At 40.9% G+C, this 27,660-nt stretch overlaps 1 protein-coding gene across 1 annotated transcript; it reads left to right on the top strand.

Annotated features, from left to right (window-relative positions):
* Positions 1–526: 526 nt before the first annotated feature.
* On the top strand, positions 527–26,650 carry calcrla (calcitonin receptor-like a). Its single transcript, XM_083997183.1, has 13 exons — positions 527–651; positions 17,107–17,215; positions 18,671–18,824; positions 19,171–19,281; positions 20,129–20,241; positions 20,680–20,771; positions 20,886–21,012; positions 21,152–21,305; positions 21,484–21,544; positions 22,249–22,315; positions 22,974–23,192; positions 23,725–23,766; positions 25,306–26,650. The coding sequence occupies exons 2-13, from the start codon at positions 17,141–17,143 to the stop codon at positions 25,522–25,524; spliced, it is 1,434 nt and encodes a 477-aa protein (XP_083853309.1). The 5' UTR covers positions 527–651; positions 17,107–17,140; the 3' UTR covers positions 25,525–26,650.
* The last annotated feature ends 1,010 nt before the right edge of the window (positions 26,651–27,660 follow it).

Raw genomic sequence — 27,660 nt, 5'->3', positions numbered from 1 at the left:
GAGAGCCAGACCGAGGGAATGTTGTATTTGCATTTATTAGGAAGAAGAATCCCCAAATAAAAGTCCAAATCAATGGCAAATGCCAACAATTAAAACCTATTATACTAATTTATTTTGTCAATGATTTATTTTGTGGAGATTCAGTGTTTCCTCGGACTTCATTATTATGTGTCCCAACAGCCAGACATCAACTGCATAGTTCAACTGTTTCCTTCTTGACGTGCCAATGAGCAAGGCATTGCCCAGGGCGCAGCGACTCCTGTCTGAGGAGAGGGGGCAGTGGATGCCTCTCTGTACAGCACATTAAACAATACAAAGTGTAGCTTCACTCACAAGTGTGTAGCTATCTGTCAGAGTGTGGGAGTTGTGCGAGGCAAAGCAGTGTGTGTATGTGTGTGGAAGCGGCCACGGCTCCACAGCTCCACAGCTCCCAGGTCCTCAGCTGTAGGCTACAGCGTGATGTAACAGGAAGTAGTGGGTTGCCTACATCAACTTGACAGCACTGTGAGCTGCGCTCATTGAGCGGCGGGGATCTGCTCTGTGTGGTGCGTCGCGCCGAAGCCGAGGAGGACTGAAGACACTTTGGGGGGACTGCCTTGAGAGTTTATTCCAGTTCAACCCGGCGGCGCTGCTGTTGGAGCTTCTCCTCTGGTAGGACACGCTGACACGGAGTGCGTGGATTGAGTGTGCGGTGCGGTTGCGGTGCTGTGCGCTTTGTGCGGTTGTGTTTTACTACCATGCCGTCTCGGGCAGTGCGAGCTGCAGCAGTATCGGAGAGAAGCAGTTGAGAGTTGACGGTGCATTTTGTTCATCATCGTGCAACGTGTATCTGTGTTTGTGTGAGTGTATCGAGGTCATTTCCTCTGAATCTGCGTGGATTACCGAGCCGTGGAATGTACATCCGCGGAATCTGCTGTTTATATCCCCAAATCCATTAACGTCTCAACACCAGAGTGAGCATCCGTGACTGGGTCCATTTAATCTGCGTTGTCCTTCTGTTAAAGAGAAATTGTGGATATGAAGCAGCAATCTCTGTACTGCATGGACATTTAGATCCCATACATGAATTAATCATTCTCATGAGATAGAGGCTGGCGCGTCTCTTTCTGCAGGGTTTACTCACGACCGAGTGATGCACCGAGGGTTTACTCAGCCTGCAGTGTTCACGCTTTATTGAAATGCGTAAAAAGAAAAAAAAGGCTTTAATGGTTGTTGGAGCTACACAGGAGCTTTCAAACGCACAGATGATAGCCTATTAACACCGCTGATTTAGAGGATCGATTCTATCATCGTGTGCATGCATGGCCCATTCGTCCGGTTGACTATACATCCAAGGGCTTGTTGCTCAGTCTACCAGAGCTGACATCCATTCTATAGATTGAATAGCCACTAAAGTATACACGAAGGGATGAAAAGCCCGGCGCCTGTGTCAGACTGATTGGACTGGGAATCAGCAGTGATTCAGCTCCATTCAGCGCATGAGGCTTTGATGTGAGCGCTGGTCACTGGTTGCTAAACCATCTGCATGGTTACATAAGCGGCAGATTTGGACATGCTGGAAGTTTGTGGGCTGAACGGTAAAAGCGAAAGGGATGATGATGATTGTGATGATGATGATGATGATGGTGGTGGTGGTGGTGGTGATTATGTGTAGGAGGAGGGGATGATGACGACGGTCGCTGTGTACTCTATAGTGACAGAGCGGAGGTAACTCCCAGGTTACTCACAGCAGAGTTTCTGAACATTTGTGTCGAAACTGCTCTAATCACGCCATGAAGTGTTTACAGAGTCCGTTATATGTGGAAAAGAAAGAAAAAAAACAAACATGTAGCCAAGCCTAAAGATTATGTGCTATTTTCTTTTTCTTTCCAAATTGATATGTTCAAACAACTTAATTGAAAGCAACTTTGTCCACATTTTACAATGGCCTTCCACAATATCTGTGCAAAGCAAATTGTACACAGTATAAGCAGAAAATAGGTTGTGGTATTATCAGATTTGGTTGATTGTTGCTTGGCAATTTCAGACAAACTGACCCACAGCCATTGCCTTTACAAATGCTGGTGACAAACATATCACATTGTGCCTTGCACACACAAATCTGATGTGAAATAAACTGAAACTGTAATTTAGTCAGATTATCTTTTCTTCACACACTCCCCTTTAATGCTGTTCAAACTGATCTTCTTATTCTTAATGTGGCCTCTCAGATTTTCATCTTGTTAACCTAAATTGTGTTTCTGATCCCTAAAACGCTCCCCACGCAATGTGAATGACACTCCTTATTTACTGACTCCTAATGGTTCATGGAGGTAAATATGAATCATTTTGCAAACCTTTGATCACAGAACACAAAGATGAAATGATTGTAAATAATACCACATAGTCAGCTTGATAAAACCAGGTTCTTACTACGCTGTCCGTGCATGTCGACTCTTGGGACACGTTGGTCAGCGCAGACACATCAAAGCTGCCCGTTGGCAGCACTGTCAGTCTGTCTGTGGATCTCATATCTTCCAAGCGCCCAGGCCCCAGACTGAATACATCAGCTGATCAGGAATGTCATGCAACCATGGCATTCAAACCCCTCAACTGTCATGCTGAGGGTTCAGTGGCTGAGTCCAGAAAACAGCTATTAAAATGGCTGAGACAAAGGTGATGGCGGCATAGCTCCCAAAGCCCTGGCTATCACCATGGCATGGTGGGTTTGTTCCCCACAGCATTTAAGAGGCTGGAACAGGGGAACCTCACAGCTGATCCAGTTCAGTGGAGTCAGGTCTTTATACAGTCAAGCAGCCAAGTGATTTCCTTTCTAGCTGGTGTCACATTAAAATGGCTGTGGTGACAGCGTAGGCCAATACATGCGAGATAAACCAAAGGTATTGTGAGCCACTACCTTCCTGGCAACCCACACTGATGAGTGCAAAGACCACCAGATTCGCAGTGACAAGAGTAATGACGATGCTCATGAAACTTAACCCCTCATAAATCACCTGGCCGCACCGGGCCCCTGCGCCTCTTATTGATCGCTGTGTTCTCCGTCCTCTTGTGGACACTGCGAGCGCTCTGCTTTGCCCATCCCCTTAAACCAATTTCATACTCTTCAAGCATCTCATGCTGTCCTGCAAACACATTCAAGTTGAACCTTTATTGTATTTCAGCTCAGATCAAATCAACAACCCAAGTATACATTGTGCTTTTTTTCCCTCCTTTCTGCTTACCTCAGGCAGAGGTTATCGTATTACACAAAAGAAACAATGATGTATGTGTGCACCGGTCCCAGTGTTCCCCTCTCGTTCTGGATTCAGTTTCGTGGATGTGAAACCTTTTGAGGTTAATTTTTCCACTCATGCATTATGAAGGGTCCGTTTTTTTTTTTTTTTTTCTCCCATGCAGTTTTTAATTTCAGTACACCGGGTGCCCGGTGACGCTCCTCGTGGCTTCATGCCTTCAGTAGCAGCAGCGTCTGGGTGCAGAGGTTGGGAGTGTGGAGTGTGAGCTGCAGTGGAGGATAGAAGAGGACAGTGGAAAGAGGCTGTGCGGCCGGTTTCTAAGGGTGTTCCATGTTTGTGTGAGCTAAACAAACCGTCAGTGACACAAGCTTCCTGATTTACTGTGTGGGAGGGGGCTTCTGGCATATGGAATAGAGGAAATAGTCCCTGGGAAGCTGTGTCTGTTTGTCCTCTAAAGGTGAACATGCAGTACTGTGCAATCATTAGTCACAAAAGACTATTGAGCCACAATCATCTAAGGTCTCACTGTCCCATTACATAGAATTACCATACTCTACTCTTGGGGGGTAGGGGGGTTACTGCACGGTGCATTAATGAATCATTTGTAACAGTAAGTGCAGAGAAGTCTGGCTTTGAACAGCTCCCTCTCTCCAGCCAGCACACACTGCTTTGAACCCAATCTCCCACTCTGCATTTTCTGCTGCTGTGAGCAAATGTCCGCTGCAAACATTTCTGTTGGATCTCCAATTAGCTAACTTACTCTACTGTGAAAATGTGACTATTATTATTGTTAAACCCATGGGCGGCCGTGAGCTGTGCCAAAAATCCGCTCTGTGTTAGTGCAGTTAATTGGTTTCCAAGGTTAATAAAAGTCCCAATTTGCTTAGTTCCCTTTTTAAAAACACAGTGTGTTATTGTCCGTGTTGTTTATAGTGATCATTATCACAGCTCCTAGCATTATCTGTATGGATACTGGCATTATTGTTTTATTAAACCAGACACCCTCGAGCACAAAGCTGTATTTTCCATTTAATGGGTAGCTCCAGCAACACTTAATATCCAGATTAATTTTGTTTTAGATACTAAAGCACTGTCTGTTAATGACATGTAGGCCACAGTGCAACTTTCCTTACTTTTTTTATAGCTCCCACGTTGGTGCTGATCGTGCTGGCTGCTGTCGGTGCGCGCTGACACACCTCCCCCAGCTGCTGCAGTAAACAGAGCGTTCATAATATTTACCTATACAGGCCTTTTGCACATCAGTGACATAGACTCTGCGTGATAACACAGCCAATCACCTTGACATGATTTTTGACTGTAAATGGGCCCCTTATCACTTCAGTATCCCATAGCGTTTGATAATTATGTGAGGCTTTTTTTTTTTCTTCTAATATCTAGGTGGCCCCACTGTTCTCTTTCCGGCCTTTGTTTGAATCGGTTTAGTAAAAAAGCTGTTTTACATTCCTGCTATAATCCCACCTGGAAGCTTCGTCTTATTTTTCTGCCATTTTGTTCATTCTGTTCGCTACAGGAATGCCTGCTGCTGTGAGTGGTGGCCTGGCTGAGAATGATGGTTAAATATAGCGAATAATCAGAAAATCCCTTAACTTCACATGTGAAAATTTTGCACATGGGAAACATGTGGTTTTGTCCCAATTTTATGTGAATTCCCATGTGAACCAATTTTCCACATGTGTACTACATGCTAACACATGTGATCCACATGTGGATAATGTGTTCACATCGGAATTCACATGTGATTCACGTACCATTGGGACAAAACCACATGTTTCCCATGTGCAAATAACATGATTCCCATGTGCAAAATTTTCCCATGTGGAAAAATCACGTGAAGTTCATGTGGTTTTTCTGTAAGGGATATTCTGAAAATAAAAAAAATCAGGTTTTTTTTTTCCCTGAGCCAAAATTCTGATCCTCCTTATATATTATTTTCATAGCAGCTCACACATGTAAGCAGTTAAATGTTTTTGTAACACTAACTCGTTGGCATACGGAGCAACTTGAGCCTGCTAGTAGTGACGTGAATAGCTCCCTTGGAGGTCAAGTCTAGGGCCCACAGCAGGCACATGGAGGATTTTCCTTGGCTTCCTTAGGGCCGTCTTAAAACAGCTGTGAATTTGACCGAGCTCCAGGGTTATTTCTGTCGTGGCAATACCAGTAGGGAACCACACACACACCAGTCCTGGAAGACCCTGTGGTCACCGCTGATGTTGACAGACTCCAATGAAAGCTTTAGAGATACAGTATGTGATGTTGAGATTTTTTTTTCAAGCATCCCTTTTTCAAGCATTTCTTTTAACTCTGTTGATTAGTGGTGCACTGTCCCTATGAAATAAACTAATAAATGAAATGAAATCCCTGTGCACAAACATAGGTACATGCAATGAACTTTTTTGATTTTGATTTTATTTTCCCACCCTAAGCATGTAATGCATTAGTGGCACTATTATGGCTTACTTACCACTTGCTGCTCATTCATGTTCATTTTTTTGTCCGTAGCAAAGTATGTCACATGTCTTCCCTTGGGAATTGGAAAGTGCCTTACCAAGGCAGAATGTGAGTGAGACATGGAGCTTTGGTAGTGTTCAGATGGATAGAATGACACTGAACACAGGGAGAATTAGTGGGTGGTTCTTGACTAACTTGTAGAGGGATCCCACAAGGCGTCTTTGCAGGTTCATAATGTTTCCCAAACACAACCAGAAGAGAAACAGCTGATGATAAAGTCGGAGCATCATTGATGCAATTCAGAGCCATAAGACACCATTTCCCCATTCCCCCAGATAAAACCCACACAAGGCATGTAAACACTCATCTCGCAGGACAGATTTTGGCCTGAAAATCCCCTTTCGGCTGAGTGCCAGTTTAATGACTGTTAATCGCTGCAACAAACACAGCCATGAGACGAAAATATGTGAAAAGCAGCAGCCAGGATATGATGCAGATATATCACACAGAGAGGAAAAGACCCAGCTAAGAAAGCTTTGTGTAAAGCTTCCAGCCTGTCAGTGGATGTAAAGCACTTGACAGAGAAAAACTAGTGACCTGTGAAAATGCGGCTCCGTGTAGTGGAAAAAATTGGTAGAATTAGCCACTATTTCCCACCAGACTGTACTGTATGCCTCAGGTTAAACAGAGAACACATGCTCAGCAGGCTAGACTATTTTAAACACAACCGGGAAGCCCTCGAGCTACATCAGAACACTTACACTAAAGACAAGGAGAATTACCAGCAGCTATGCAGGTGCGATGCACGATGGAGTGCCCGGTTTATTTTTAACTGGAGCATTTATGCTATTTTTTCCTTTGCGTAGACTCCAGGCCTCCAGAATGGGATGGTTTCCTCTGGTGTCACCTTTTTTAGATGTGAAGACAGTCATAGTGTTTGTGATGTTTGTGTCATGTTTAATAATGATGGCTTGGCACGGTGACATTTCATATTCAAGTGGGAGCTGTAATGCTATCCTCTCAGCGGCTAATGGCAGCTTGTTCATCAGTGTTTGGTGGTCTGACATTTTGGGGAATACACATATTCACTTTTGCACAGATGTGTGCCAGGCTTAGTTGCTTGTAGTATTAAAAGTACATCTCAAAGGATATCTTAAATTACATGGGTAACACTGACAGATCACTTCGATGAAGGTCATCATTTCATCATCAAAGTGAGAAGATTACTGATGCAAGAACAAAGGGGAAAATAATCAGTTCTATCATAAAGATATCTTTTAATCCTGTATCTAAAATCTGTATTTTCTCCTAATGCAAAACAATTTAAGACGTTTGATGAGTCATCCTGCACTGGAGTGCAGTCCTAATTTTACATCCAGTTAAAATTGTTTCTTTAGTTTTTCTTCCCTCCCCTGAAATATAAATCCTGCCAGTCACCGTCCCAACCTATGAGCTCTAACACTCTAGTTCTGCCGACAGTGTGTTTGTGTGCTTATGCTAATTCTGTGGAGCTTTAGCTCCGGCGTCTTGGGGATGAATCTGCATCTCTCCCCCATACGCATAACTGCTATCTCCAGCTCTCGGCTCAAACAGTCAGCATGGGCTCACTCCAAAACTGTTTTCATTCATCTCATCACCGGGCTACAGGTGTGTGTGAAGGTGAGGGAGAGAAGTCCTCCAACGCAGCAGACAAGGTGGTGCTTAAAGGACAATTTCGGGCAAATTCAACTCGGGGCTGTATGTTCCTAACATTTTAGGTCTAAAAGAAGGAATCTGAAGATTTTCAGTTTAATTTCTCCTGTTTTGCGGTAGTTGTGTCTGTCCCCGCATCGCCACGGCAGCGATGAATGGGAGCGGATGGAAGTTCTGCTGCTTAGGCTGTTTCCATCCCTCAAAGCCACAGACAGCGTCAGATGGCGACTCAAACATGCACCCAGAAGTTTATTTACTTCAAGCAAGCCGACATGTTTGTAAAACTAGATCTAATTCAAGGTCTCGCGCGAGACCCAAGTTGAGGCGCTCGGTGTGTTCACGTGCAGTCGGAAGCTCCCGTTTGTGTCATGAACACAGGAATATCAACTCTTAACTTGCTTGAAGTAAACAAACTTCTTGGTGCATGTTTGTGTAGCCATCTGACACTGTCTGTGGAAAAAAATTGTTTACTGACCACATCACTGGTGTGTTCAAATGATGTAAAGGCACACCCTCTCTGGTAATGTTGCTTAATTCAATGCTATTGCGATCAATACCTGTGAAATGTCATCATACTATCGTGAGAGTGGTTTCAAGTCTTCATTGAATGCTTGTCAAAAACTCATCAAGTAAGGAAGATAATGTATGGGATGAAAAACAAAGTGTGATCCATTATTTGTCTCCTTTTCGTCAGTGTTGATGATGGGATGTTCATGAAAGAACAGTCCTCACTGCAGAGGTCAGACTCTGACCAGTGTGGAGAGCAGGGCCGCCGTCCTCCTGATACAATAACATCTCTCTATCTGTGAGATGCCCACTGTTCCTCTGTGGTAATGCTGCTGTGTTTGGCAGGTTTTCAAACCGTTCCCATGGAAACATGAAGTAACTGTGGATTTTTGTGTGACTCTCGCACTTACTGAGGATTTCAGGCACTGAATATTTGACATCATTGGGACTTTATTGCCTGTTTCGTGGTGTTTGAGAAGCTTGCAGTAACCTGTCAGCTAGCTGACACTTGACATTCAGCACAGTAAGATACACCTGTGTTGCTGATTTATTTTTTTTTTTTCAATGGATGCCTTGAATTGGAGTTAGATTATATTTTTTGCTCCTCTTGCAAAATTCAGTATGTGACAAAAAAGGATGTGAAAACACATTGTGGAGCAAACCTTATGGTGCCAGCTATTTAGAGCACCCAGTTCATCAGTGATGGGTTTTCAGCAACACCTCTCCTTTTTTATACTGTGCTGTCCTAATTACTACCAGACTTGGCAGGAACTCCTTGTGGACTAATCTGTGAATCTGTGCACAGCTGCCAAAATATTAACTTAATGAATAAGCGAAATACAAGAGTCTAGCTAACAGTCTGGCAGAAACAGTTTCAGGCAAAGTGATGATGGTTACCAGTTGGTACTGGTCATTTTTTTGGTCACTACAGTATAGTGGTGAATTTCTACTCTAATTTCTACTTCCATGTTTAAGATATTTTCTCAGTGGTCAGGGCGGGAACACACTTGATGTGAGTGTGGTGGCTGCGGGATGTGATGATCTTCATTTCAGTGCACAAATTAATGGATTAGAGTGCACACACTGGCTCACGCCTTGCCGATACATCACATGATGTAGAGATTCAGTCTCTTGTGAATCTTTCATGCGGCTCAGTGCTGCTCCAAGCGAAAAGGAAAAAGAAAAAGAAAAAAAAACAGAACACAGAGGTATCAGTTTTGTGTAATGCTGCTGATCTGATGTGGATACGACATCAGGTTGAATCGGAAAGTGTCACAGACATCAGTGCTGTAGCAGATGCCAGTGGAGATGGCATTTGACTGATGTTTCCTGTCAAAAATGAACAACAACAAAAAAAAGAATCTATAATGAGGAGTGATTTCACATGCCACGCATCCAATGTGTTCTCAGATTTAGATACTGAAATGGGTTGAAAGGGAGGGGGAATACAGTACCAGGCTTTGTAAGGACAACAAAAAACAAACTGCATGTGAATGCATCACGATTTGGGGAAATAAGCAGTGGTGAACAACAATGTCAACAGCAATTGCAAAGAAAACCACTACAGTAGAAGAAGGAAGAGGAAAATTTCTGTAGTATTCATAATCCAACTTTTTACCAGATGCAACACTGATACTGTAGCATGTGATTCTGCCTAACTCCAGACTACATCCCAGCCCATAAATCATGCATTTACTGTAAATTCCTGCACTGGTGCTAAGCCTGGTCCCAAGATGAAGATCGTGTTGGACAGAGTCTTTCAGTATTTATAATTCCGTGGGCAGGTCAGATGTGTCATCTGTCCTTGGACCACACAGCCTCCAGGGCCCCAGTGATGTGGAGCCTGCTTTTCCCCATGAGCACCATTAGTATTAGACTGAAGTGTTTCCTTCTTCCCAGTCATTAAGTAGAACCATGTGCTCGCCCCGACAAGGCTGGCATGATGGCAGCGAGGGCGTAAGTGCAATGACATGAATACTCAGGCATCTGTGCACTGCAAGACAAGACCAGTGGAAGAAGACAAGCTCCCTGTTGCCATGTTAATGCAAAGAACATTGCATCAGTCGGGGTGGGTGGACTGAGAGTTGAGGTGGTCTTTTCATGCAACAAAGCCAACTCCTCCTTCACATCTGTGTCGGATTGTTATTGTTTTCCCTGACATCTGGCGATGCCCTTGGCAACTTGGAGGCTTGCATGAGTTTTTTTTTTTCTCTCTCTCTCACATCTTGGGCTTGGTAACATCAGTGACTGAGATATTTCAAGTTTAATTCAGAAACCTTTGTTTGGAATCATGGGAAAAGTCTTCCCAAAAGTCTATTTTGGTCTTGCTCATAGGAATCTCTCAGAGGAGTCGGACTTTGGTGGTTATCAAGGATTTATTTTCTACTAGAAATAAATTACATTTGAAAAAAAGACTATAAATTTTGTTAAATAAAATCAATCATATCAATGTCCTATATTTGTTTTATTTTATCAGACCATGTGTATCTACACATGAAAAAACAGTAAAAAGATTATAAGAAGCCAAGAATACATTACATACAAATGCATAGAGGCTCTTCTGCTGTGATGTGATGTATGTGCAGACAGTTAATTGGGTGCAGGGTATTATGTTTTGCATTAGTGTGGAGCGATGAGCTGCACTAACACCTGTGCTCCTTCAGCTGTTTCCCAACAAAACGTGTTTGATGTTGAGGTAACAGAAGCACAGCTGATAAAGACATGGACCATGGCCACGTGTTGCACGTGCTGCATGAAAAGCCACACCGGGCTCTTCAGCGTCTCTAATGAAACACCTCGTAATACGCAGCATGCTGACTGAGAGTGGAGCAGTGTTACTATGTTCACATTTCATAATATACTTATCACAACCCGTGTTTTTCAGAGGTTTGGAAACGGTCCATCTGTTTCCAGCCTGAGTTATTGGAAATGACTTTGCACTCAGAAATTCATAGATGGAACACAACACACGTAGTGTATACAGAGTATGTTGAAATATCTCTGCGGGAGTGTTGTGGTGCTGCCAGAGGGGTGGTGTAAATGCTTCAATCAGCACATTTTCTCCAGCTGATCTTTTTTTTTCTAACATAGGAACATGTTCTTTTGCTAAGTTGTTATGTAACATTTCTCAGCAGCTTCATTAAAGATATATAGTGTGACCAGGCTCAGCATTGTGGTGAGATGGTGACCATTCATTCATCAGCCTGACCCACTGACGCTAGACTTAAAGAGGAACTAAGCAGCATTTCTCCCGTGGCTATGCTACATTTTTACCTTAATTAAAAAGCTCTGGAGTAATTGTGATAGTTAACTACATGACTTGTGACTTGTTACGAGTGGAAATGGTACTGTAGCTCTCTGCATTCACCTGGCGTCTCACGGCTGAAAATCAACCTTGCAACATCAGTGTAGTTACTCGGTCGCCGCTCCCTTTATTGATTTTTCGCCGGCTTTGTTGTAAACAAATGCACATGGCTGAGAGCAGTGTAACCAAACCAGCGGAAAAGCAAACAGACTTGCATAGTTCCCCTTCAAAGGTGTTAGCTACAAGTTTAATTCCTCGCGGCCAGTATAAGTGTCGCACTCACTCGCTCTTGAGCACACTATTATCTGAGATAGCCTGCTTGGAATGGGGGTAGGCTATTTTAAGATTTACTTTACCCTGAAATATACTATATGATCAAATAAATGTAACTTAAATGAAATTTTACACGAATGATATGAAACTGATTTTTTTTTTTAAAAGATGACTAGAAAGCTTGACAAAGGATTCTTCATGGCTTTTGTTTAACTGCTGGAGTACTCTGCTACCATTACAACCTTATGAACCATGAATATTTAGTATTTAGTGTGTATTACAATCCTCAAAGAAAAAATACATTGTTTAAAACGTCCTTGAAGAATCAGGATTGTGCTGTAGAACATGAATAGTGAAAACAGACGCTGCAAAACAAGTGCACAGCTCGCATATTGATTGTTGTGCTTGTGCATGTGAAGACTTCATCAATTCTCATGGCCTCTCTCTCTCTAGTTAATCCTACATCCTGCTATAGAACAAGGCAGTAATGATGTTATAGGCCTGCACCAGCCTAATGGACATCCGAATGCCACAGATTGGAACTTGTGGTATGGGGCGGCAAACATCCTGTGAGGGCAAAAGGATGTTTACAGCTCAGCACAACATCTCTGCGGGGACAGTGGGAGTTGATAAGTACAGCCGGAGCTCTGGCACAGTGCTGAGAAGACCACAGCTGTTATGCATAGGCTGTTTTTTTTCTCCTAGGTATCTCTCTGCATGCTGGCGGATGTAATAGGTGATGTCAGCTCTTGTGCAAAGTGTACATGACTAACCACTTGTGTGGAACACTCTGAGGTACTACAGATAATAGCGGACCACCCACAGTGTGCACCGGTCTGTGGTTGGTTTAAGTTGACCCAAACAAATCAATAATCAAGTGTTGCGCATCTGTGACGGTTGCTCTCTTCGCTTTGTGGCTGCAATTAGCAAGAAATGTGTTTGTTTGATCTATGAATGAAGTACACAGTTTATATTATTTATCTTTGCTTTCTTCCTCTCTGTCTTGTATCTTGTTGCTGCCAATACATGCAGGTCAAAGACACACTAAGTGTGTGGAACATGTTGCTGTGGGCTGTGAATGACATGGCTTCTACAGAATCAATTAGTTTTAACATGATTGACAGTCAGAGCTACACAAATATTTCTCTGTAAATAGCGATCAGTGGTGGAAATGAAGATCAGTGACCTCCCCATTGACTGCAGCCGCACAAGGGCAGCAGAGCATTTCAGCATCACTTTCAACATCAAAGAGACTTTATATCTTGAGAAAATATCTATGATTACCTCTTGTCTTTTGACACAAGTGACAATTGCAATTTGAAATTTGACCTGCAGATGAAAATAACACACAGAAATACAGTATTACATAACTTATTTTCAGAAATACTGAAAAAAGCTTGACTGGACTATTTTTGGACATATACAAATAAGGAGTCAATGGAAACCCAATCAGTGAGGGTATTTTATTTCTTATTTTTTAAAGTATCTTTTGGAGGCTTTTGCCTTTAATTTATAGGATAGTACTAGTAGAGAGAGACAGGAAATGAAGGGGTGTGGGGGGTGACATGCAGCAAAGGGCCACCAGGGGATTAGAACCGGGGGCGGCTGCAGCCAGGACTGTAGCCTCTGCATATGGGGCGCCTCCTCAACCCAGTGAGCTATACGGTGCGGGTGCCCCAACCAGTGAAGTTTGAACTTCAGGCAGGAATGTAAAATCTGGTTGCATGACGGTGCTGAAACTGGTATTTGGTTGATCAAGCATTAGCAACAAGTTATCATTATATCATCATATTAGCAGTTTCATATCTGTGAGCTGATTTCAGATTTCTGTTGCCGCCTGAACACATTAAAATCAAGCTTTAAGGGAAGAAACATCACATGTATAATGAAGGCTCCGTCCTAACTGCTACATTTTAATCAAAATTTCAGAATGCATGCGCTGGCTCATGCTTTCCATTCCTGAAAACTGAGCCTTTTGGAAATGCTGTGGCTAGTTTTTGTTTTGTTTTAGCTCTAGGGCTGATCAGTCTGAATGGGCAACAATGACATTGACTGGATCCTGTCAGTCACTAGTTCACCAGTGGTGAACGCAACATGACCAAATTGCACAAGTTACTGACCTTGTTGTGTTAGCAGTTGTAGTTGTACTGTTACATTCTGCATTTAAACTCTTTTTGCTGCTCCTCATTTATAACGTATCTAACTGGACACAGGCTATATCCACATTTCTTTGATTTCATTTCAAAACACTTTCTAATGTAAAAGTGTGAACATGGTCTACCTGGATATCTCACTGTCTGTGAACATACCAAGAAGAAAGCAAGTTATGGACACAGAATTTAAAACACTATATTGTATGTGTATTGTGTAATGCCCTCCATCATTTGGGTTTAATAAGGAAAGACAAAAGAAAAATATGTCCCAGTTTTCTTCAAGTGACTGCAGGCTTGATTGTGCTAGGTTGCTTGCCACTTGACAGCAGCATTTTCTCATCAAAACTGGGCTTGTTTCTCCATTATAAATATATAAATATATTATAAACCTGTAAGGTTAGCAAAATTGATCAAAAAGTATTGTTGGACATTCACGGCAAGGGCTCTGTACAAAACTCCACTATGGCCCTTTAAAAAAGAAGCAACAGCCAAAGAAAACAGTCTGAGAGACATCACAACTACTGTGGCGATAGGCTGCATTCAAGCAGCTATTGGGAAAGCGTTCTCTGCCGCCTGTTCTCTATCTCAGATAGGCGGCTATCTGACAAGATATATCCCCTGTATCGCTCTGCTAATGTATGAAGCACAGCTCTTGCCAAGAAACACCCGGGGAACTTGGCAAAGAAGAGCTGCGTGCATGTGCGTGAGTGTGTTTGCATGTGTGCATATGCGCGTTATTGTGTGTTTGCCTTTATGCACGTGTGACAGAGCAGCTGATCTTTTCCTGCCTGTTTCTAATTTGCACATCATCATAATATTTTACAGGCCCCACTCTCAGAGAGCCCCTCCCCCTCCCTTCCTCTCCCCAGTGTACTGCTGCTTTAACTCAGAACAGACTTATGGAGGCGCTGGGCCAATCCTTCTGGTGACTGAGCTACAGGGAGGCTTGTGGGAACCAAATGGGTCAAATCCCTCAGTGATATTCTGACTGGTGCCCCGGGCCCCGTGCTCTACCTCCTCCTTTATTTGGAGGATCCTTCATTTTCAAGCTTGCTTTGGCGTTGATGCTACTTCAAGCTGCATTAAAAGTAATATTACAAAAAAAGTAGGTCAGATTTCCAGGTTTACAAGCAGTGGAGGACAGGTGTACACCAGCAGATCATGAGGGTGGGAGGAACATTGTCACAGTGTGAAATGATCACAAATGGACAATTCAGTATTAAGAAAAAAAAATACTTGATGGAAACCAGTCCTCTTCTGATTGGCTGACTGTTTAAAGTGATGGAATAAAACACATTTCAGGTGAGCACTCATTGAAAACAAAACCTGTAAGGTTAGATGGTGGATTTGAGTGTACCAGGTTGTGGTAATGAGAGCAGTGGCTGTATAGTTGTGACATCACAAAGTGGCAGAAGTCCTGACAGCTCATTTTAAGACTCAGTTACTTAATGCAGGCTGTGTGTATTTCACTGCAGACTGAGGCTTTAATTATTTCACAGTACTGATTTTGGACACTGACCCAATATGTAAAAAAAAAAAAAAAAATACAACATGAAACCTTTAAACTTTTTAGAGGTGAATACATATGGCATAGTGGACCAATTACATCAAAACAGAAATTCCACTTTGTCGCGGTTATTGAGAAATTAATTTTTAAGTGTCCTAGATCATGAATGAACAGCATAGGTCCCTCTCTTATTTGCATTGGCATGTATGACATGAAGCAATCAAGCAATCTGAAGCAATCCTGGTGAGTTACTCTGATTTGTCTTCCAACTCCCTGGTTGAAAAAAAAAACAGAACACACAACAGATTTGTTTTACAACAGTTTTATTGTTGATTGATTGAATGAGACACTGGTTCAATTTGATTCAAATTGATGAGCCCCAAAACATTACCTCTACTTAGTTATGACTTGTGAATGTATCATCAGTGATAGAAAGTAAACTGTGTACCTACAATTAAAGGCCCTGTATCTTGTAAGTATTGGCCTCATATATTACTTTTTCCCCTACCTCCCGTTGCAGTGTTGGTTTAGCTGTTCCATTCCAGCACATTTAATTAGACTTCATCTGTTACAAATACAAGTGATGACCCAGTTCCTTCGGGGTATGAACAATGTTATTAGATTTCGCTTTTGAAGGAGATGTAACCCACTCCTGCGTGCCGTGTACCTCCATGTATGTCAACCAGGACTCAGGTTCTCTCTCATCCCTCCTGATTCTTTTTATTCCTCAGCTCCTTGTTACAGTTTCATGCCTAAAGCAACGCTGCCACATGAACCTAGCCCAGCGGTTTAGGTGACAGCATGGAACTCTGGGCGCATGTGATATTAAATTAATGGCACAAATAACACGTTAAAAAAAGCAGGACGAGAGCCATCACCTGGGCATCGCATGTTTGGACTATTAGGAACACAGAGAGCCTCTTTGATAATGAAATATCAGAGCAGGCAGAGAGGCTTGAAGTAAAGCTATCTGAGCATTAGCACAGCCCCTGTTTTGAAAAGCAGATTTGTACAACCTGGGGGATGTCTCCATTTGAATTCTGTCTCATCTGCTATGCAGCAGCCGTGATGTGAGCCCCCAGTGGCCCGCAGCTTTGCCGCAAACAACTTTCTGGGATTCTGCTGTGCTGTGATGAGACACCATCGTCACCCTTTTAAAAATGAAAATGTGTTAACGCACACACACAAGCTTACTAATATAAAACTACTGTCACATTTGACAAACTGTGGAAGAGTGCAGAGGAGATGCGGTTCCCAAATTGCACAGCAGCAGCAGTGAGGCCATGAGTTTCAGCTGTGCTTACATGACCTCTATCAGGGAACCAGAACCTTCTTGGAAGATATTTTTGTTAGCTGTGTTGTCTTTGCAGCATCCAGCCAAAACACTGCTCTTTGGGGGCACATTCACCTCTGAGCTGACTTTTTTTGTAGCTGATGACAGAATAATGGCAACTGATTTGTTTACTTTTTGTTGATGTTCCCATAAAGACAATTTTGGTCATATTTGACATTTAGAATCATTATAAAACAAAATAAATAAACAGCCAGAAAATGTTAAATTAATGTCAAGACCTCTAGGTTGAGTTTAAGCTGTTTGCGACATACTCAGATACTTAGACAACTTTGTTAGTCCCCAAGAGGGCAATTCACTTGAGACATGACTCTCACATTATGTCTATGTGTTGTCCATCACATGTACTCATTCAGTTATTTGGTATATCCTTTGACACTGAAGGCTACTTAAATTGAATATACTATTTTAACTACATTTTAAAATGTGTTAGTCCAGTGAAGAACAGACCTGTCAATGATCTGTGTAAGTTGTTGTAAATGAATCTTTACATGTGTGCTTCGCTTCAAGGCAGCATTTTTTCAGAACATTTAAGTCACTTGTAAAACAAAGCGACACAAAGACCTGTGTAGTTCTTTTTCCAAATGATTTCAATTTATATATGTTCTCCATTCCAGATCTGCAGCTGGGAAATCATCACCAAGCTCTGACATGGCCAAAGGGAGGATGGACAGCATGGGGCAGAGCTGGCTGGTGGTCCTTGTCCTGCTGTGTAACCTTACAAAGGTAGGACAACTTTTAGACACAATGGTAAAATAGAATATCTGAATGTGTGGAGAAATCAAACATGGTAGATGGTGCACAGGAGTTTTTTGTTTCTTTTCTTTTCTTTTGTCTTTTTTTCGTTTTTTTGGAAGTGAGCTGCAGTGTCACAGCTCACAATAATCTACCAGTACATGGAACATAATTATTGCAGTTTGCTGCCACTAGCTATGACCATCTCTGACTGGTTTTCAGTCTATGCTGGATGATTTCTAAGGGATAAAAAAAGCTCCTTCAGGTTGGTATCTGCTGTGTTGTAAAAAAAAAAAAAAAAAAAAAAAAAGCTGGACACATCTGGTTGGCAATGGCTCTGCATAGATGTCATATTTTCCATGAAGCACAAATGGATTTAATGGAAGCTTGTGTATGTTAGACTCCCTTTCCAGGCACTCAAAATGGGATGTGAGGACTGTCTTACTTTAACACATCCCCACTGAGTCAGAATAAAAATTGAAGTCAGACACAAGCTTGCACTTAAGATACTGCAGAGATTCTTTTCTGTCTGTTCTCACCAGAGGTAGACACTGTAGGCTACCAGGAGATTGTACTCATCTAAAAGTCACATTTCTTTTCTCAAGTAAAAATAAATTACTATTAACAATAATAAATGATAAAACTATGCATTTACACCAGTCTTGTATGAAAGCCGCACGAAAGCTATATGGATAAACTCCAGTGAGGCACTTTGCAGGCTGTGCGTACAACTTGTAATTATCACACCATGCAGCGTGTTCAAAGACTTTATTTAGCAATGTTAAGCTTCATGAATCAAACAGCTGTCACTTCATAAACTCCACAGCAGTTGCAGCCGATGATCACAGACAAAACTCTGCGTTGGTTGGCAACAAAGAAGTTGTTGCAACAATCAGTAGCTTGTTACATTCACCTGTATTAACTTCAGCCTGTGAGGCTTGTGCACTGCAAAATCTTCCACAGCCTGCTCTTCATCCAACTGTTCCACTCATTTCACTGAAACATATAATAACTGCTCTGCTTCTGTGTCATTGTGTACCACTGAGGGAAATATTCACCATCGGCATATTAGCTTTAAGTATTTTGCCAGGTCCAGATTGCACCTGTTCATGCAAACGGGCAAGTGTGTTTGATTTGGCACACTACTCGTGGTCAGCGGGTGGTGCTTTAAATCACCAGATTTTTCCTCTGCTGCTGCAGCTGCTTATTTTTCATTTCTTACATTCTTGCACAGTTAATCCTGACTTTTATTTTTAGTCTGTAACAATCTGGGCTTTAAATATTGCAACTTAAAATACCACACATTAAAAATACTAATGTCATTAGGTAACTTAGATGTAAAGAAAAGAGAATATAAATTAAATACCCTGCCAAAATACTAAGGGCCTCTTTAAAGTAATAACTCATATTTTGAAAAGGCTATATATTTTCTCTCTTTCCTTGCAGTTTTTTGTGAAGGCAAGCTTGGAGGTCAATGAAACCCAACACCAGCATCCAACCAATGTCTACCATGACATAGGAGTGACCAGGAACCAGATAGTAACTGCACAGTTTGAGTGCTATCAAAAGATAATGAAGGATAACACCCATGGCAGACAAGGTAGGTGCTGAAGGCCTTCATGTTACGGAACTTCACTGGTGTCTGGATTGAATGACAGGGGAAAGCCTCTGGAAAAGACATAGAGAAACACATATAGGAGAAACACCTCTGGTAGAATCCTGTTGATAGTGTTTTATATATTTAATGTTCAGTTGTATAAAATACCTTTTTGATAGTATGCAATGACAAATGTGACAATATGGTCTTCAAAACTGATCGATTGATTGAACTCCATAGCACTTAAACAATGAACTGTTAAAGTTTGTACTGTTTGTCATTAATTAGAAAATGCCACACATCATTTGATCAATATAATGGTGACCCCTAACCCTCTGTTTGATTGTAGAGCCCATGTGTAATCGTACTTGGGATGGGTGGCTGTGTTGGGACGACACTACTGCAGGAGTTATCTCAGAGCAGCACTGCCCAGACTACTTCCAGGATTTTGATCCCTCAGGTGAGATCTGTGGTTTAAAATCTGTCAAACATGTTCAGTCATGAGTTTAGCAAAATCAGGCAGCAGAGGCAGCGCTATCCTGATCAACTCCCTAATGTGGATCAAATTTGCACCTTTGGTTTCTTATGGAAAATTGAAGTTATAGATTTGCAGCTTGCAAAATTTCCATGGTATCATCAGTGTTATCAAAAAGGAGTTCCGGGGTAAGGGTCCGGCTGGCAATGGATTTTCATATAAGGGCGGCGCAAGATTTGCTGCAAGACGTTTGTTCGTCGTTGTAAAACCATTGGATGTATGTAGACGTGGAAGAACAGGATGCTTGGGTCAGTACGGACGAGCAGTATGGAGGTATTTGGATGTTTTGTAGTGTGTGTTTTTGGATGATTCAAAAGTGAGCTCTATCCGCCGCCATTATATGAAAATCCATTGCCAGCCAGACCCCCCCTGGAACCCCAAAAGTGTTTTGATAACTCAGAAAGTTCTCCTTGACATGATGGTGAATAGAAAATTGGTGAATTATCGATTTTGGGTAAAATTACAGTAGTTGGTCTACTCTGTGACTAATAAACTTGTCTTCATGTGTAATATTGTGGAGTGTCCCTTCATATCTCTTGTTTAGCCTGTTTTTATGATTCATTCCACTTGAGATAAAGGGGCACCCCAAAGTGCATGTCTGGGCCTATGTTTATTGCTACAAATATATGATACCAAGAAATGTTCTTTAAGATTCAGCTGAAAGGCAGAAATATTCTTAGAGCTCATGGCTTCAAATCTACATACAATGTCAAAACTGCCTTTGTATTAGTGAGGTGTTCTGTCTCATATCTACTATCGTTTTTACTTGCAGAGATGGTTACGAAGATTTGCACTGACGGTGGTCATTGGTTCTTGCATCCTGAGAGCAATCGCACATGGACCAACTACACCCGCTGCAACGAACACACCAATGAAGGCAGAGTGGTGGGTCACTCTATAGGGTTTAAAAAATAGAAGAACTAAATCATGGCTAGTTTTGACCTTCAGTATATAGGCAGACTCAGAAGGGATCGAAGTTTAGATCAGTGGGAAAAGCTTGCCACTGGGATGGGTGCTGGGTCAGCGGTTGCAGGGTCGCTAGAATTACAGCATCCTCTGGGGACCATGAATACACAAGAAGGATAACAGCATCTCTTAGATAATTGTTTTCCACTTGAGACTTTACTGAGAATAAGCTTTTCCACGAGTTGACGTCATCTTAACATTTAGTGATTTATGGTAACAGGAAATGAGGATATGAGTCAATTTATAAAAACAATTAACTGTATTGAAACATCATCGTAAAAAATCAAGTGAATACTGTCTCATAACATGAGTTGGAGATCCAGATGATCTTATTTCTTTTCTCTTGTTTCCTTTCAGACGGCAATGAATCTTTTGTACTTAGCCCTCATTGGTCATGGGCTGTCATTGATCTCTCTTTTCATCTCCCTTGCAATATTCTTCCATTTCAAGTGAGCAAACAAATATCATCTGAACATAATTTATAACAAGATAATTATCATCTCTCCATTCATTAATCACTAGAATGGTGGTTTAATGTTGTTGTTTAATATTTCTCCTTGCAGGAGTCTAAGTTGCCAAAGGATCACACTTCACAAAAACCTTTTCCTGTCATTTGTTCTCAACTCTGTGATCACCATCATCTGGTTGACAGCAGTGGCAAACAACCAGGAGCTGGTGCAGAGAAATCCAGTGAGTTTATGTATTTATTTGTAGTTTTGTTATTATTATTATTAATTACTCTAATCATTTTATATTTGTCATTCAATCATGTTGCTGTTGCAAAGTTTCAATAGTCACTATTTACATTCATCATATGTTTCTCCCTCAGATGAGCTGTAAAGTTTCCGTGTTCATTCATCTGTACCTGTTTGGCTGCAATTATTTCTGGATGCTGTGTGAGGGAATATACCTTCACACTCTCATCGTGGTGGCTGTGTTTGCTGAGAAGCAACATCTAATGTGGTACTATCTTCTAGGCTGGGGTATGTAGGAGATAATGTCAAGCTAGCTACCATGTTCTTTAATTGTAATAAGCTGTTATCATCATATAGAATGAAACTGATTGATCAGAGTCAAAGCTACGTAACATTTTCAGGTTGCAAGATCTTGTCCCTTGTATTCTAACTGTTTATATGTCTTTTTTATTTATTTTTTTTGTAGGCTTTCCTCTCATTCCAGCCTGCATACATGCCGTTGCACGAAGTTACTACTACAATGACAAGTAAGCACCATTAGTGTAATACTGCCTCTCACAATCTAATGAAAATATATATAAGATGATGTTAAAAATGTATAAAAGTAGGCTCACTCCATTAAGTTGCACTCCTTTGTCCTCCAAAATGCTCTGTTTTCTTCTTAGCTTGTTTGTGAATTCCATGTTAATTTGTTCTTCACCACACACCATTTTATCCAAGAAAGAAAGTGTTTCCGTAGCTTGGCTTGTTTGCTAATTGGACAATAAGAGTTTATTCAGTGTGTTCCCAGCTGAAGCCACTTTACAAACTCTTTAGTTTGTTACCTTATCTTGTTTGCTATGACAGTAAATTCAGTTTTCCCTAACTGATGATCTTATCTTGGCTTAACCAACAATGTAATGGGTGCAGTTTACTCACAGTTTATACAGAAGACATATTTATACCATCCACTTCTGTCTCAACTGAGAATAAATAGGTTTCAGCTAACTAGGCCTAAATATGGTAAAGATTGCGTAAAAAAATTGAAAGAAAGAAAAAAAATATGCTGCTTGTTTGTGTGCATCTTGCACAACACATCCAACCTGGCAGATAGCTTCTCTCATGAATACTCTCAAGCTGTTCATGCAGATTAATTTCTCAGGACACCCATTGATCTGCATCATGGGTCAGCTGTCATGTGATTCATTGACACTGTTGTGTAAACTCTCTTTTGTCCTCTGCTTCACTGTAGCTGTTGGATCAGCTCCAATACATCACTACTCTACATCATCCATGGTCCCATTTGCGCTGCTCTTGTGGTAAGAACCAATTACAGGCTATGCAAATCACAGCAATATTGATTTGCTAAGATTAACCAGCTGATTTGTTCCATATTTAACTCTGTGCACCGTTTTTATTGTGCAATAAGCTGCTTTTGTCTTCTTCTGAGTGGACACTGTGGGGGGCCTGAAAGCAGGACACAGTTTCATAGCATGCATAATTGTGTTTATCTTGTGAAATCAATGCATCTGCCCCTCTGAGTATCTGCCCAGGTCCCACAGGCCCATGTTTCATTCTAGGAATTCACCTAATCAGCACAGGCAAGCATGCTTCAAAGAAATCTGGTCCCTCAAGGCTCTCTTAGGACTAAATGATTCAACCTCAAACAGCATTTACAATGGTCTGCTAAGGTTTTTTTTACACAGAAAGGCCTTGGTGTAGTTTTGCTCATCAATGACTAAACCTTAATCACAGAGTCCTGTTTAGATTCTGAATTTTGTACTATTTCATTTTTTTGTTACATTTTTAAAAGTAACAGTCAGGGGGTTCCTATGTGACTGAAATATTCAGTTTGTTGTAATTGCAAAGAAAAAAACCTAATCCCTTACTGTCTTGTTTTTTTCATCGCTTCATGCATGATTTTAAATTAGCATGTATTTGTTTTTGTATTGATGTTATCTCCATGTATCTCCCCAGGTCAATTTATTCTTTCTACTGAACATTGTGCGAGTGCTCATCACCAAACTGAAGGTGACCCATCAGGCAGAGTCGAGTCTCTACATGAAAGCAGTGAGAGCCACCCTGATTCTGGTTCCTCTCCTGGGGATTCAGTACGTCCTGCTTCCCTACAAGCCACAGGGACGGGTCTCCTCAGAAATATACGACTACATCATGCACATACTAATGCATTACCAGGTAAGATGATGATTCCAGGTAAAAGCATGCCTGAACTATGCACTGTGTTTCAGATATGACTAAGTAATGGATACCAGCTTCTGTTGTTGTTGCTGTTGTTGCATATATTCCAATGTGCCAGTGTGCTGTTGTCTTTGTAATATGTAGATCATTTATTATGAAACTTGATTACATTTTGTGTCTCCCTCGACCAATGTAGCAACATCTACCAAATGAACTGTTGCCTGGATATATTTTCTGAGGTTTCAGAAGCCAAACACAACAGTTTTAGACTCTGTTTATGTTGTAGTCCATAAGACCAGCAGGAAGGAAGGCATGAATTATCTGAGCTGAAAGGGGCTAAACATCAGTTGGAGGCTAGCAAGATCATCCTGTGCTTGAGCAACAGGCTGAATCAGCTCTCAAAATGTATTCAGTTTGACCTTTTATATTTCCAGCTTCATCATCTTAGACTTTAAGATATAATGTACCAAAGACCACTAAGGAACATGTTATATTTTTTTTATATGATGATTTTTTTTCTTCATTCCAGGGTCTGCTGGTGGCCACCATCTTCTGCTTTTTCAACGGAGAAGTAAGATGGGGTCATGCCCTTTTCTTTGTTATTTTTAGACCTGCATACACATACGCCCACATATCCACATTCCCCCTTTGTAGGCGAAGGAACTTCCTATGATTACCATTGGAGCAGGATGGTGGAGTAATAGGCTGCTATCTTGACAGGCACATTCCCCACAGGACTTTACAGGAGAAACATTATTTACTGACCGCAAGCTGCCACTGTCTAAACAGCTGATTGGTATCAATTATGCAGACAATTGACTTGCATACAAAATAGCTTGTATTCAGCCTAAAGTGAATATTTTACAAGATTACTGAGTAACTAGCTAGCAAGAATTAAATGATGTTTGGAACCTCTTGCCTCAAATAACAGGAGGCCAAAAGTGTCAAGCTCAATCATGAAATTGTCATTATTCTTGACTGAGAACAATTGGAGAAATATTTTAAATGTACACTTCTATCAGGCACTAGGTTTGATGCCTCTTTTCAAGAGTTTTGTGAGAAGATGTACATTTTCTGTCCAGCTGAAGTCATGCTGTTTTTAGTCATCATTAGCATAGCATTAGCTTTTATCTGAAAAAAAATAATATTCTATTATCATTGATATCATTTTTATCATCTGGCCTTTTTAACTGATTCTGTTTTCTTACTGTTGCAACTCTTTTAGTTTTGTATTCGTTATTCCTGGATTTCATTGTTATTTTATTGTTATGTACCGTATTTTATTTGCACTGATCATTTTTATCGTCAAGCACATTGTAACCTTGTTTTGAAAGGTGCTCTAATAGAATTATTATTATTATGATTATTATTATATTCTCTTAATTTGTGGTGTCTGTGTTAAATGAATATGTTCCTCTCAGCACATAAAACCAATTAGCTTATTATTAAAACAACTGCCTGATCTTAACTTGATGCTAGTCGGCTCGGTTTGAGCTCCATGTTTTAACACATAGGCAGCCGTAAGACTGATATTACATTAAGGAATAGAGAGGGCAACCGAGGCAAATTGTCCTGTCTGTGTGTTAATTACAGAACTGGAGACACGCTGCTTTTAGCGTAGCTTAGCGTTAAGACTGGAAACGGGGGGGGATGGCTAACCTGGCTCTGGATAAAGCTCAACATTTTACTTGGCTGTTGTTCACCGCTGAGTTCATGTTTTCCTGCTATCACTAACTAAAGTTGTCAGGCAACCAGCCGAGACACTGCACAGATGTATTGGGCGGGTGAAATAACTGTGAAGAAATAGTTACACTACCCAAATCCCTCTAAAACCACAGAGTTTTTTTTTTTACATTTCTGTTTGTGTAAAGCTTGAACAAAGTGATCCAGCATGTCAACGATCTTGAAGGTGTTGATGGGGATCTCTTTTTAATTCCAGCTGCCTTTATTTAGTTTTAAGATAAAGTTTGATCCTGTCCCAGACATTATCTCACTTTACTCTAAGAAGGAAAAAAAAGTCTGTATGGAACTCTATTTCCAATGCACAAATTGCAGTTGCACTAGGGATTCCTATGTAGTCTTACTCTGAATGTGGTTTTCTCTGCTTCAGGTCCAAGCAGTTCTGAGGAGGCACTGGAACCAGTATAATATCCAGTTTGGCAGTGGTGTAGGAAACAACTCAGACGCCCTGCGCTCAGCCTCCTACACAGCTTCCTCCATCACAGAGGTACAGGGCTGCTACAGCATCGACAGCCACACAGAACATATGAATGGCAAGGGCTACGACACGGATGTCTCTATCTTAAAATCAGACAACCCCTTTGCCTGACAGCAGCAGTGCTCTCAAACTCGTATCCATCCCAGCCCCATCCCAGCCCTAAAAACTGCAGCGTGTTTGGAGCTCCGTGGCAACTAGGTAAACTTGCCTCTTCCTAAACACACAATGTCAGAGGAAACAACAGGGAAAGGTGACCCCAAGCTGTCACCTAAAGGAAACTGTCACCTCTAGGTTACATACCCAGTACTGTAAGATGGGCTCCGTACAACTGTTGCTGCGCTGTCTTTTGTCTACAATTTGCAACTGAACTGCTTCACTTGGACTAAGATGCATTCTGATAATCACAGTATTGTCGCAATCTTTTGCCGGACAAAAAATGTTTTTAAAATGATGATTATTAACTGCTTGACTTTCATTCTGGAGTCATGTTGTGCACAAAAAGCCTTTGGTTACACTGTAAAAAAAAGAAAAAGAAAAAAAAATCTTTCGACATGGTTCGTGCCAAACCAAGAGATCCTGCCTGCTTCATTTATTTTTTTATTGTCATTACAGAATCAGAACAGAGTCAGGACATGTAACAGGTGCATAATAATATATTAATGCTATATCATATATTTCAATATGCTAAACTTAATTTATCTGAATATATTCTTGTTTATTGATTGAAAATAGAATAAATACCACTCAGTATTTATTAAAGTTGGCGTTAGATTTTCTCTAAATCTGTCAATTTAATACCAATATGACTTGTTGCCAGCTTCACATAGACTTAAAAAGCATTTCTTGTTTGTTTCTGTGTTTGTTTCTGTGTGTGCAGTTAATGCAGATGGTGGTATGAGTCATACCGTTAGCTTGCACGCTTCATTTTAGAGATTTGTTGTTGCTAATGCTAATGTTTGAGCTTGTGTTTACTGTAAGTGATCCTTACTGACATGTGTATCCTTTAAACTACATGGTAGGTTTTGTACTGTGACTTGTCAAAACAACAATATCACCAAGAAGCCATCATGAAATCGCATGTGCTCCATATCTGCTCATTATACTTGAATGTAACAGTTAAGTTTAAAGACCTGGCTCGTTTGAACATAAACACATCACATTCCCATTCACTACTGTCTTTAGCCTTATTCCTCTCAAATTACTTAGATATAGTTGAGATGTACACATGACTGGGTGTTCAGACCAAAAGCAGCACTGTGTTGAAAAAAAAATAAGTGCAGGGGGCTTCTTGAGGGTTGATTCTGGCTCTTGTGAGAAGATGACATTTGCCGTACTATTTCCTTTTGATTTTTTTTTTTTTATTAGCTCATTCGTATTGAAACAAGGGACAAGTCTGTAGTTCTGTTTCAGTCAAAGCAAGCAATGACTGGCAAAATCGAGGGTTTATGTTCATGCTAGATTGTCATGTATTTGTTGTTTCAGTCAAATTTCGCATTTAAGAGTGTTAACGAGATAGGGTTGGCCTGAAGCTGATTTTATTATTCAGTTTTTTACAGTGTGACTAGCCAGTTAAGACCCTTAAAGACAAGTATGGATACAATGAATGGTCATTTTCATTTTGAACACAAAAGAAAAATAGTGTTTATGCTTGGTTTTGAAATGTTGGTATATCAATAAAAGTAAACTACAATGGAAACATAATTAGTGAGTGACTTCATCTGAAGCAGTGGGGCTTCCACTCCAGTGTTGATGAGGAGACTGTCATCTCTTTTCATGTAATCTTTATTTATTTGAGTTTGGACTGACATTCTTTTCATTGTGTCATCTTGTTGTGCCCTTGGCAACAGTCTAATGGAAACTGACTGGAAAGTTCCCGCAACCAATTGTTTATCTCGATGAACCAACTTCTTATCTTTGTGTAACAGTAGGAGACAGCAGGGCACTTATAAATTTCACATGTTATTTTAATTTTTTTTTACCACCAGTGTTCTACTTGGGCAGCCCCCGCACAACAGTGCTTTGACCTCATTTAAATGAATGAGAGCTGCATTTTTTTCCACATAGTGCTAATGTTAGTCTGAACACAGCCTTATTCAGAAGTGCATGTGATGTGATTATCATGTCTGACAAGAAGCTGTGCAAAAACATAATGCAAAAACTTTTTTATGTGTAAAGCATTTGGCTAAAGCAGACTGTATCCAGAACTGGTCAATTAAGTAATGTTGTCATTTCATCCATTCAAACCCT

This window comes from Trachurus trachurus (genome assembly GCF_905171665.1).
Source record: "Trachurus trachurus genome assembly, chromosome: 21".
Lineage (NCBI taxonomy): Eukaryota > Metazoa > Chordata > Actinopteri > Carangiformes > Carangidae > Trachurus > Trachurus trachurus.
The sequence above is the reverse complement of the archived record's forward strand: the minus strand, read 5'-3'. Positions and strand labels throughout refer to the sequence as shown.

Coding starts and splice junctions, on each gene's coding strand:
- calcrla (XM_083997183.1), top strand. CDS start 17,141: ATGGCCAAAGGGAGGATGGACAGCATGGGGCAGAGCTGGCTGGTGGTC. Junction 21,545..22,248: donor AGTTACTACTACAATGACAA/GTAAGCACCATT, acceptor GCTTCACTGTAG/CTGTTGGATCAGCTCCAATA. Junction 23,193..23,724: donor ACATACTAATGCATTACCAG/GTAAGATGATGA, acceptor TCTTCATTCCAG/GGTCTGCTGGTGGCCACCAT.